This window comes from Epinephelus lanceolatus, chromosome 18 (genome assembly GCF_041903045.1).
Source record: "Epinephelus lanceolatus isolate andai-2023 chromosome 18, ASM4190304v1, whole genome shotgun sequence".
Taxonomy (NCBI): Eukaryota; Metazoa; Chordata; class Actinopteri; order Perciformes; family Serranidae; genus Epinephelus; species Epinephelus lanceolatus.
In genome coordinates, this window is record NC_135751.1 from 27,529,368 (window position 1) to 27,542,451 (window position 13,084).

General features: G+C 39.4%; 1 protein-coding gene across 1 annotated transcript; it reads left to right on the forward strand.

Annotated features, from left to right (window-relative positions):
• On the forward strand, window positions 1-12,485 carry LOC117267995 (small ubiquitin-related modifier 2-like). Its single transcript, XM_033644096.2, has 4 exons — window positions 1-145; window positions 2,240-2,371; window positions 9,792-9,863; window positions 12,362-12,485. Exons 1-4 carry the CDS (start codon window positions 125-127, stop codon window positions 12,422-12,424), a joined length of 288 nt encoding a protein of 95 aa, XP_033499987.1. The 5' UTR covers window positions 1-124; the 3' UTR covers window positions 12,425-12,485.
• Window positions 12,486-13,084: the final 599 nt, after the last annotated feature.

Consider the following 13,084-nt stretch of genomic DNA (forward strand, 5'->3'; position numbering starts at 1 on the left):
GGCGATGTGGGCGCGCACAGTCGCATGAACGCGCACGTTCTTCGAGTATTTTAATCGGGGGCGAGCACGTGCGCGCACCCGTATCTTTAGTGTGGCTGGGTAGAGAAGCGTCTGAAGAGTGAGTATGGCTGATGAGAAACCAAAGGTGAGTGTCTCCACATTTAAATGGCAGTTTATGTCACTGGCTCTGTGGCGCAGGGGCTCATGGGAGAAAAACTTAAATTTACACGTTCTTTTTTTAACATCATAAAGTTGAGATCTAAAATTCAACTTTTACACACACCTGGTTTGACACGCCTGAAGGTTTGTGAAGTGAACGCGCATCCACAGGCGCGCAAATTGTTTTCTGCTTGATCACACACAACAACCAGCTGAGGCCTGTGTTTTGAAGTCAGTTCAACATATCCAGCACTTCTTTGGTTATCTTCACTAACTCTAACAATGACTGTCTGGTTAACCAGTATCATGAAGCTGGTTATCAAGTAATTCAGTCAACCCTGGGTTTTACAATCCAGCCACGAGCGCGTTCACGTGAAAGAGGCGGGGCTGGTAATATCATTTGAACTATGAATGAACTTATAAGATGAAACGGTGACACTAATTATCTGCAGCAAAGTTCTGTTTATGGGACAATAAAAAGTCCTGTTTATCAGAGTGAAATTTAAACAATAGCCTGTGATCTTACATCAGAATAAGAAGATGTAGAAACACTAGAAATAATTCAGGAGGGCCAGGGCTTAAAGTATGTGGAGGCATTATTGTATATGACCTAAGATAGATGTCACATAAAAACAATTAAGTAACCTGTTTCTGTGGCAGAAGTAAAGAGTGGGAAAGTAGTTAATGACTGGTGAGGTCTATCCGATTCAAATGGTGCATTTATAACAAGGCCAGTTACCAATGTGTGCTTTCTTTTTATTTCATCATCATACAGGTGTCTCGTGTTATTCTGAGCTACAGTGATGAAATCAGAGTGTAAAAATAGCCTCACTGTCAGCTGTCACTCTGCGGATAAGATAAACTTTTTGCATTGAGATGCAGTTTATTTTATTTTATTTTATTTCATTATTTTATTTTATTTTTTTACTATCAAAAAATCAAACATAAAGCCTAGGCCCCAAATGTGCTAGGTAAGGGAGGTAAGGGAGAGTGTGTGTTAATAGCTTGTGTGTTCATTTGTGTAAATGGGAGAAAGTTTGTACACAGCCTATTTACCACGAAAACTATAGTACTTTTTTTTATATAGCTGTATCTCTACTTTTATAAGGGCTTTGGCCAACTTGCACTGATTTGAATTTGAAGACACTGAAGCAGAATATAAAGAAAGGGAAAATATGCCCCAGAAAAGACTTTAAAGTTAACTAAAATACACTTCCTAGAAATTAATTTGAGGAGCCCTATATATAGCTACCCATGCCATACGGTAATGTCTGATTTTGCCTAATAAATTACTTCATCAAACAGATGCAAAAATCTTGTATATTCAGCAGGGCTGCAACTAATTATTATTTTCATCCTTGATTAATCTGCCCATTGTTTGTTTTACCAGAAAATAGTCAAACGTGCTCAAAGTGTCAAAGTTAAATTGTATGTTTAATCCAATCAACAGTCCAAATATACAAAGCCATTCAGTTTATTGTCAAGTATGACAAAGGAAAAACATCAGATTCTCACATTTAACTAGCATGAAATAAGCAAATGTTTGGCTTTTTTTTGCTTAAAAAAATACTATAATAATTATTAAATTATCAAAAAATTTTCTGATTAATTTTCTGTTGATCGACTAAGCAATTAATTGACTAATCAACGCAGCTCTGATATTCAGTAATATTGTCTTCCTTCTTAGCCATGTGCCAACCAGAGGTAATAAAGGGATGGATATCTGCCAGGGTGGAAAGTCTATAGCAAACTGGATTTTAAATCTCTGTCTCCCAGTATTTATTATCACATTGCCCTACTTACCTTAATGACACATTAGAGGTGGAGTAACCTGTAGCTCTCCACTTTAACCAGTTAACTTATTTGAAATTTCAGAAATAATGGCAGTTGCCCGTCATGAGCTACAAGAGTCCGAACTAATGGTCTAAAACTGATAAGCATATAGTTGTTTCCATGTGTGAACTACCTGTGTGAATTACCTGTAACCAGGTAATGTTGTCATTAATAAAATCTGATTAATCAGCTCTGGTTCCCTGCATGGCTGTGCTAACTGTTTGTTCTCTCTGATGTCATCCTTCAGGAAACAGTCAAGACAGAAAGCAATGAACACATAAACCTGAAGGTAGTTGGTCAGGATCGGTCTGTCATACAGTTCAAGATCAAGAGACACACGCAGCTCAGCAAACTCATGAAGGCCTACTGCGAGAGACAGGTATCAGCACACATCACCCCAGTGGTAACAAATGTACAGTTACTGCATCGCAATCGTCACCACATACAGCCTTTCAACTATCATAACGTGTAGAGGCCATTAACTGGTCACTGCCACTTGGTAATTAAAGATTAATCTGTAATCAAATGAATGATCCAAAGAACAGTTTAGCTGGTACTATTTAGCTTAGCATCAGCCCCTAAAAAATGTTAACAGTCAAAAAGTAAGCATATCACAGCAGTAAAATATCTTCCAAGCTCTTTGTCCTTTATTATTACGCAGTTAAGCCTTAAGTTGAGGACACCAACCACCACTTAATTACATGAGCAATGTTGAATTTTAGGTAGAAAACAGTTCCTGAATTTCCTTGTAAATGGCACTCTAGTTTTTAGACTGTATCGTCTGTGCTGTTCAGGATGTTTCCAGGAGTGAGAAAGGTGCAGCACCTCCACTATCACTCACACCCACTGCATGTGATACATCCACTCAGTTGGATTTTTGGAACAACATCTACAGTAGGCCTACCTCCTGTAAATGCTTGACATAACTCCTGCTGTCTCATAACTGGCCGTTTTCACTGAACATTGCCCAACATTGCGACTTGTCAAAAAAGCACAGTGTTACTAATATCAGTGACTCCCTTTGATTCAAGTGTCCCAGTCAGCAATACCAGTGAGCCAGTATGCACAACACTGGGGTCCTGAATTGGCACGCCTCAGTGTAATGCAGCCATTATTAAAGTTTTTAATAACATTACATGTTTTCCATTGACATGTCAGAAGTTAAACTTTTAGATATTGATATCACCATGACACTTCCCATTCCCATACATTTCTAGAACAAATATTAGAACATTGAATAAAGCCAAGTTCTTGATCAGTTTTGTAAAATTGGTTTTTACAGAGGGGATATTGGGATATCTCTTTTTATCACTCCATAAAGAAAATACTGTCAACAAACTAATGAAATATTATATCCGGAATCAATGAGAAAACCCCTCAGTGAAAACCTTAAGAACATGATAACGAACAAAACTAGAAACTGTGGTGTATAAAATTTAATGGGAAAGGTTATAATCACCATTCACTCCCATGACAAATGACTCAGCAGGAGTGATGGGTATTTATCTGTTATGACTGGCAGTGATGGAAATACGACAACTGGGTAAATGTGCTGATTCTGCGTTCTATTTACTTCGGATGTCGGAGCCAGGAATGACATCACACCTGAGTTGATCCAGTAAAACAAGTTGGAAAACAAAGGTGTTGTTAGCAATACCAGTTCTAGCCAGGTTAGCCATTGTTAGCAATACCAGTATTAGCCAGGTTAGCCATTGTTAGTTAGCAATACCAGTTCTAGCCAGGTTAGCCATTGTTAGCAATACCAGTTCTAGCCAGGTTAGCCATTGTTAGTTAGCAATACCAGTTCTAGCCAGGTTAGCCATTGTTAGCAATACCAGTCCTAGCCAGGTTAGCCATTGTTAGCAATACCAGTTCTTGCCAGGTTAGCCATTGTTAGTTAGCAATACCAGTTCTAGCCAGGTTAGCCATTGTTAGCAATACCAGTTCTAGCCAGGTTAGCCATTGTTAGTTAGCAATACCAGTTCTAAACAGGTTAGCCATTGTTAGCAATACCAGTTCTTGCCAGGTTAGCCATTGTTAGTTAGCAATACCCAGCCAGGTTGGGAACTGCCCATTGGTCCGACAGCCCATTGTTCCGACCATATTAAACCCATTGTTCCGAAGTCCATTCCGAAATCATCATGATGCCCTGTGGTTAAGGTCTGGTTAGGTTTAGGCACAAAAAACACTTGGTTAGGGTCAGGAAAAGATCATGGTGTGGGTTAAAATGAAAAAGAAAGTGACAAACACATAAGCCGTGAGCCTGCTTCGCCTTAAGCCTTTCCCAGCTGACCCAGAGCCAGTCATGGCGCACCATCAAGGTAGAAATACGCCTGCCGGGAGCCGTTCAGCACCGCGGACCATCAGACTACTGGGATGTCGGACCAATGGGCTGTCGGACCAATGACATGGACCCGCCAGGTTAGCCACTGTTAGTAATACCAGTCGATAATGGTGCATTTTGTGGTAGTTTGTGCATTCAAAAACTGGAGCAACATGTCCACAGATAGAAGGTGATTTAGTGAGACACAAACAAGACAAGTGTGGTAATAGACTGTATTTTACTACAGCTTTCACTACTGTTTATGCATGGGTGCATTTTGAGGATGGGGTTGGTGAGGTTTCCTTGACTTTCCGAGTTGGAAATCTGATTTCAGGGGGCATTCCAGCTGAAATTTTCCAACTTGGAACTCTGAAATTCCAATTTCTTAGTGCAAATGGAAGGCATCGCAATTTTAAATATTATTTTTTTGCTTTCATTGGATAGGACAGTTGAAACATGAAAGGGGAAGAGACAGAGGGGATGACATGCAGCAGGAGCCCGCAGGCTGGGATTGAACCCACAGCTGCTGTGGCAAGAACATAGCCTTTGTATATGGGATGCCTGCTCTACCCACAAAGCCACCAGGTGCCCTGAAGGCATCATAATTTTAGCCCTTTAAACGACACAACGCACTAACAGGCCACCACAAAATACTGTGCACCTCTGTCCAAGCAGCACTTGAACATCATTCAAAATTTAGTCAGCATGGAGTTTGAGACAGAGTCTGAATACGTTACCCATATATATATATATATATATATATATATATATATATATATATAAAAGAAGTAACCACTGTAACATTTAATTGGCCTCTATGCTGCTTTCTACTGTTACCTAACCTGTTTTCCAGTTAGTGGTTTTCTGCTAATTTCGGTAGGAAAAGGGTATAAAAGATATCCCCATGAAACTTCCCCAGTTGATTACTTATATTAAGACATATATTCTGTTTAAATATGTATATTAGACATCATCTAATTAAACATGTGTTATATGCATACATTTCTAGAACAGAAATCTGAACTAAAATAAACACCTGAATGTGTATTTTGGATGTTTTCTTTCCACTAGTCTGAATGAAGACATGTTATTGAAGCAAAATAGCCACAAAATCTCAAAACTAAGCAGCGCATGAATGTTTTATGAATGTTTTTACCTCTAGAGTCTCCCCTTAAAAAGTTTATCAGAGTGGAATATTTTTGGCATACTGTAGCAGAGACCTTTCAGCGCTCAACAGTGCGAGCGTTTCACTCATTTGCGACTAAAAATAGGTGTGTGCGAACTGTAGAAAATATTTAGGGGCACATGTGCACATAAAAAAATCAGCCAAAGCAGCCTATATTTTTGTCAAAAAAAAATATGATAATGCAACCTCAAATGTTGGAGGAACTCCAGCCACCTTCCCTCTTCCCCGTATGACACGGTTATGGGCTGTTTTCCAAGCCACTGTCGGCACAATGAATATAAGTCCCACTGTCGGCAGCGTGGAAATAAGTCAAAGTGTGGAGGAGACGGACTGGGTTAAGCGGCAGACCTCCTGGGAAGCCTGCTCCATTCTCCCCGCAGTTAGTGACCGTTCTTCACGGCCAGACTGTCGGCTGGGTGGGAATAAGTCAAAGTGTGGCAGAGAAGAGGGACCGGGAAAAGCGGCGGACCTCCGGGGAAGCCTGCTCCGTTCTCCCCGCAGTTAGGGACCGTTCGCCACAGTACCGCTGCTGAGCAGGGTGGAAATAAGTCCTGCAGAGTTTCAGAGAACCTGGAGAATGTTTTAGGATAGTAATAACATTATATAAGATAATCATATTGCAAAGATAATATATATAAGATAATAACATTAAAGACAAAATTAAATTGCAATACTTTTTCAAAACTTGATGATTTTACCTTTCTGTACATTTTGTATACAAATTCATTAAATAATTTTGCTTGTAAATGTCTATTTGCATCACGTTTATTACGGAAAACATATTATTTGATCAATTTACATTGTGCCCCTAAAGTTCTTTGTGTGCTCCTTACTTTTTCAACTTAGGAGCACATGTGCTCCTTGGGAAAAAAGTTAGCGTCAAGCCCTGCCTGTAGTAGTCTCTTTTAGAAGAAGAGGTGAAACTGCATATGGAAATAATTATTGGAATTACATAATGGTTTAAAGCAACATCATTGAAGTAAGCACGTTTACTCTTGTTTGAAGACAAAAAAGCTATGGTAAGAGCCTTTTCATGCTTATCACTCATGCACGTAGTGACTGGTGATTTGAGCTTTTGTGTTACAGCCATGTGAATAATGCAGCGTAAACCTCAAGCAAACAAGTGGGCAATTTACAAGTCTCACTTATGTGAATTGTGTGGTCAAGATGTTTTAACTGTGGTTTTTAAATAACGAGAAAAATTAAGTTGACTGCAAATATTCATTTAACAGTGAGGTCACAGTTCAGTATGTTGGGGGAATCATACACCGCACATACAATCATATACAAGCCATCTAGAGACACTGCAGTACGCTGAAAGGTCAAACCTAAAATAAAAGCCAGATGATCCTTATTAAAGACTTATTCATCATGGTTGTGTTTTCAGCCATTTTTTCCTGAAAGAGTTATTGTTCATAGGTTATTGGCCGTGCTCCAGCTCCGCTCTGCAGCTCTTTCTCTTCCTGCTCGAATGCAGTCAGGGCGACAGAGCCAATGCAAATCTTCCCTGAATAGCTGCACGCAGCTCTAAGCTTTACCTTTCTCTCATCTTCCCCCAAACCAAACCTCCTTATCTGCTTGTCCATCTGCGACTCCAGATGTTAATCACTAAAGATGTCTGATCTTCTCCATCAGCAGTAAATCACTTCTGAAGGTGTCCTTCGCCGTGCTGCTCGCCATAATGGGATGCAGGAATGCTGACTTATTCTAATTATCAGTTAACACCGGGATGAGCGCCAGTTCAGTTCTTTAAATTGTAATCTTCTTGATTGCAACTGTGATTGCATGGCTACAAAAACAATCCTGATGTTTGATAACTTTTACATTCTTATGTAGCTATACTGAAAAGTTAGGAGAACATCTAATAAAACACAACCTCTGACATTCGTCTTTATCTGAAAGTCAAATGAGGGTTCAGCTCTCTGGAAGAATGATACTCAGTGTTGTCTGTTAGTTGACTGCCAGCAGGGCAAAAGACGCATGTTTGTCATGCAGCTCATCTTTGAGAACCAGATGGGTTTTTTTTATTATTCCTTTGTTTGTGTTTCACTGCATGAGACGGTATAGCTCAGTATTTTCAATGACATTCAAACTTCAGCAGATATACTATGCAGGATATTTTTTAAAAAACAATGTAGTCATACAGTAATCTCTCTCAATCATCATTTATGCCCCACTAGCAGTGTGTGGTGATGCTTTTTCTCCACCTCTACCCTCTTCCTGTTTTTTCTTATTCTCATTTTCTGTGTTTGGGGCATTTATGTTTACGTTAAGGTTCCAGACTGTAAGCAGCAGGCATCCAAGAGGTATAGCGCCTAAAACAATATTGTGAGGCTAAACGCCAAACAAGAGTATAGCGGGGTTGGCTTTAACTTTCACATACTGCAAGTGTGTTTACAAACAATAACCAACAATCCTGTGTAGAATAACCAATAAACAAATCAACACATGCTTTGAAATATCAATTAAATACAGTTCATTTCAATTTTCATTTAATTTAATTTAACTTAATTGAGTTTAATTAAATTAATTTAATTTAATTTAATGCAATTTAATTTAATTTAATTTAATTTTTTTAAAGGTATTTTTTGGGGCATTTTTAGCCTTTAATTGATAGGACAGACAAGTATGAAGGGGGGGGGTGACATGCAGCAAAGGGCCACAGGCTGGAGTCGAGCCCGGGCCGCCGCAGCAACAGCCTTGTACATGGGGTGCCTGCTCTACCACTAAGCCATTAATTTAATTTAATTTGATTTAATTTAATTTAATTTAATTTAATTTAATTCAAATAGCTTTATTGGCATGAACAAAGATATGTTATTGCCAAAGTATTTCATTAATAAAATATTTAAATGAACAAAAATAAAAACAGTAATTAAATAAAATAAGAATGAGTAAATAAATTAAAAAGTAAAAATAAAAAGTAATCATATTTTACATGTTACATACATTCTTACATTATACAGTATATACATATTTAATGTACAGGTGTCACGTTCAGGTTCTGTATTACACTACTGCAGTCCATTTTGATTACTATACAATATAATAGAAAGATAGACACTTATTTAGCTGCCAAAGGAGCTGTTGCCCCTTCACCCAGGAGAACTGCCGGTTTCTGTTGCAGGGTTAATGTCAGGAAGTTAGAAATATTTTTGGTTATTTCTCCAAAATGGAAATCTCTGACTGAGGAGAATTTTTTAAAGTGGAGGAGGAAGTACATTTCTGTTTCTACCTCACCTGTCGAGCAGTGACTACAAAGACACTCCTCTCTGGGCGGCCATATCTTTCTTTGTCTCCCATGGTCACTCAGCCAATTTCTATTCTCTGTTTAGGGTCAAATAACAATTTAGTCTGCTTTGTGTTCTTGTTTGACCCCTGAAATGTTACTCTGACCTCGCCATTTCACTGCTGAACTCCAACAAAAAACAGTAATTTTATTTGACCAACCAACCCTGCCTGGTAAACATTGCTTCTGATTTATTTTGTACTTGTTTGACTGTGGGGTTTTTTACTGTTGTCACTGCTGAACAACCAATTGCCTTTCCAGGGACACATAAAGTTTTAATGGACTTGACTTGAGAAGTTAGTGACTTTCAGATGTTTTAACACAGTAGATGAGTGCATGTCAAGAAAGCAAACATTTTTATGTCCCATTTTTGTTTCTGTGACCTTCAAAGAACCAGAAAATAGCTGTGTGTCAACCAACCGTTATAGCCAACCAACCTCAGTCTCCTCTGAATGTTTTTATATACTGTTAGTAGTAGTCGGAAAAGTAGTGCTTACTAATGGTTTGTGCTAACCCACTGATTGTTGAGACCCACTCAGCCATAGTAAGAACAAAGGACAAAATGGTGGTTTGATGTTTTTATGTCCTCACAGTGGAATCTCTACGTCGGTAGTGAAATCATCATGTAGTCTTTTGTGTTAGAAAGATAACATGCAGGGTCCTCAACTGTGCTTTTTGTTTAATGAATCTCGCATCATCTGCATCATCTGAATTTTACATCAGGCTCACAGATTAAAACATTTAGAAAGTGCTCACGACAGTCATTGTAAGAATGTTGTCACCACCACTTAAACCACATGAGAATCCTTGCTGAAGCTGAAAGCAAAACACAGCTGCTCCCTTGAACATATGAGTTCTCACTGTCCTTAATTCCCTCTGTCAGGCTGTGAAATGTTCAAAGAGCTGGTGAAAATCACTGATTAGCTCTGTCTGTTTTACAATTTATGGAAAGAATAACAAGAGTCTTTGATTTACAACATTTTATGCGTGTGTCTCTCCAGGGACTGGAAATGAGGCATATCAGGTTCATGTTTGACGGACAGCCAATAAATGAGAAAGACACGCCATCACAGGTGAGTGTGAAGCCTTGAGACCGTGAGTGTAACCACCCAAAACAGGCCGAGCAGTACGCTTAAAAGATACACATCCACCGGGCACCCTGTTGCCTGGCGTTTATAGCAGGCTCAAGCATGCTTCATGCACTTCCACGTGCCATCACTTGTGCTGATGCATTTGTGCAATGATTGTCAAGTAAGGCGTGCATACTTTAGACATTCTTTCATATGTCCTCACATTACTGGTGCTGATGTGTTAAAGGGCGGGTTCATCTGCGTATTTTCCATGTTTTTCCAAATAGAAACCCATTCAGCCGTTAGCAAAAAACAGTGATGCAGGTCACACCCTCGATAACAGTGCAAGCATAGAGAGTGAGGAAAGAGTTAGCTTGGAAGAATTGAGCTTGGAGGTGGAACATAGTGCTCTTTTATTAGTATTAAACTTTTATTTAACCAGATAAAGACACACTGAGATTCAATATAATACTGCATTTGGTCAGTGTATTACCAACAGTCGATGCAGTCTGCACGCTCCCAATTTAGAGAAGCAGACAGGAGTACCGGGGTACAGAAGCTAAGCAATGTAGCCTACTACTGCATGCCACGTTAGCTCAGTTCTGAAAGTAACACAAGAACACAACCTAACTTACCGATCTAGACAGGCAGACAGGCAACTCTTTGTATTCTGCAAGCTAAAATTACTGTATTCGTCAAGGGAGTCTATGTACTGTGGATGGGGGGAGCAGCAAAACGTATTGTAGCCTCCCTAAAGAAAGGACCACCTAAAAAACATTAACATCAGTTTGATTGTATGCAATACTGAAATTATTTTACTGCATTACCTTGCCATCAGACAACCCTTTCTGATGGGGAACTGAAGCCATTATATCAACCTCTTCAAAGCCACCAGACTCCATTGACAGAAACAGTAATTTTACCTCACTGCACATGGGAGTTACTGCTCTGCTGCCGACTTATTCGGTTAGTTTATTTTTGTTATTGTGTGACTTTCAGAACAGAACTAACGTGACATGATAGTGCATTGTCAGTGCATGGGTATATATGTAGCAATGATATGCAGAAATCTATGTGAGGTTACGTGTGGAAGTTTTAAGGGCTTGGTAAAAAAATATTTTATCACTAAAAAATACATACTTTGACAGAAATTTGAATTTTTGGATTAGGATACATAAGGATATAAAACCTCAAACCCTCGAAAAAATGGAGCTGCCCTTTAAATACATGATGGAAATGAAGTAATTACAGTGCAATGTGCACACACAACTTAAAATCTGTCCAGTGTCTGACCAAGTCTTGATAAAATTATAGGACAGAGAGCAGTCTGTGGTAGGAATGAAACCAGACACATACCAGGTATTGCATTATCACAGTTGGGGACACGCTGACATAGGGAGCATGTTGATGTCTCTGGCCGTCAGAACACACCACACTACATTTTATTTGCCGTGTTCTCAAACTCGATCATGACAGTTTAAAGGAGCAGTGTCTAAGAGTGCTTTCAGACCTAGAGTTGTCTTGCTTTGGTCCGAATCAGGGACTAATTTTGTTACAAAGGTGAATAATTGCCTAGAGTTGGTTCATGTTCTCACGGCAGCATTTACAAGTGGACCAGATCAAATTCCTGTGAGAGAAAGCTGCTCTTGATTGATCAGAATTTCCATGTAGGAAAAATCCAGGAAGTAAACAAATGTTAATAAAAGATAAATGTGACACTTTCTAATGTCACAATGGAGGGACAACTACACAGGTTGATTTTAGCGCTGCTCATCGTGGACTATATTGCTGTCATTGTTCATTTTAGTCAAACCATACAGTTTGAAAACGAGGCGCGGCTCCAACTAGAAAACAATGTTTTGATGCACTGGATGTGCTGAATGTGCATATTAAGGCAGTGCAGGAGGAGGTGCACATTAATAATCCTCCAGGACTGTAACATGCTCATGTTTAACCCAAACAATGTGTCACGTGACTGCAGTTGATTCAGATCCAGGTCAGAACACGTTCTCACTACAAACGAACTGCACCAGAGTTCGTTTGTAATCGGACCAAGGCCACTGCCAATATATCCCCCTAAAACCTACACACTAGACCTTTAAAAAGATGCCGATTGCTGATTTTACTTGGCTGGAGTAGACACAGCTTGCATGTGATGGCATCATATGCACACTGTGGTGATCAAAGTCAAATACAGTGTTTTATTTTGGCTGCCTTGGAGCCATTTTGCCTATGCAAACAACAAATTTGAGTTTGTATAGCAGCATACTCTCCACCTTGGTTCTCATAGCATGCAACAGCACCAACAGTCTGACACAACATGTGCACCTGTTGCTCTGTATACAGTATATCTCCTGTCACTTTACACTTTTTTCCCTAATAAAGCCAAATTATCTTAAAACATAAATCCACAACACGCAGACCAACTTTGTATAGCATGTAGCATAGGCTTGTCAAAGTCATGCAACTCATGTTCATATATCTTCTTTTTCTCTTAACAGTTGGAAATGGAGGATGATGATGCAATTGACGTGTTTCAGCAACAGACGGGAGGCCTCGTTTAATCAACCACATGCTTCACCATTTCCCTCCTCAACACAACTTACTATCCCAGCCTGGGATATATATGTGCAACTGGTCCTGTTGTCTCTACAGAACTCCATGCAGAAGAAGTTGTAGTTTCTCTGCTGCACACAGCTGCTGTGTCATATTTTCATTCCTGCCCTTGTTACTTCTCTTTTTATAAATAAACCACGCCCAGGTTGTGTTTGTTCATGCTGTGGCGTGATTAAGGTTAACTTCTTCTAACAAGGATGCAGACAGAAAGGACTGGTGTTGGAGTGAGAATTTATACGACTAACTTTACTGATCAGATGACGCTTGGCTGGTTGGTGTCCATAAAATCTGTTCTTAAAGTGTACTTTTTTTGGGGACTGGCTGTCACTTAGGGTGCGGTGTACCCAGTGTGGGAGTCGGGTGTAGAGTATTCCAAGGATGACATTTTTCTGTAGGCCAATGTGGAACTTAGTGTCGCCCTGGTTCCTTTGTCAAAAAGCCTTGGGGATTTTTCCACTGGATTTTGGATATCGCAGAAAATAAAATCTGTGGCAAGCAAATGTTTATGATACTTGCACATTTTGTTCAGCAAGATAATCAAATATTTCTTGAAGCCTAAATGCAATCCCCAGAAAAAGCTAACATTAGGCTGTGAAGGAACGACACCA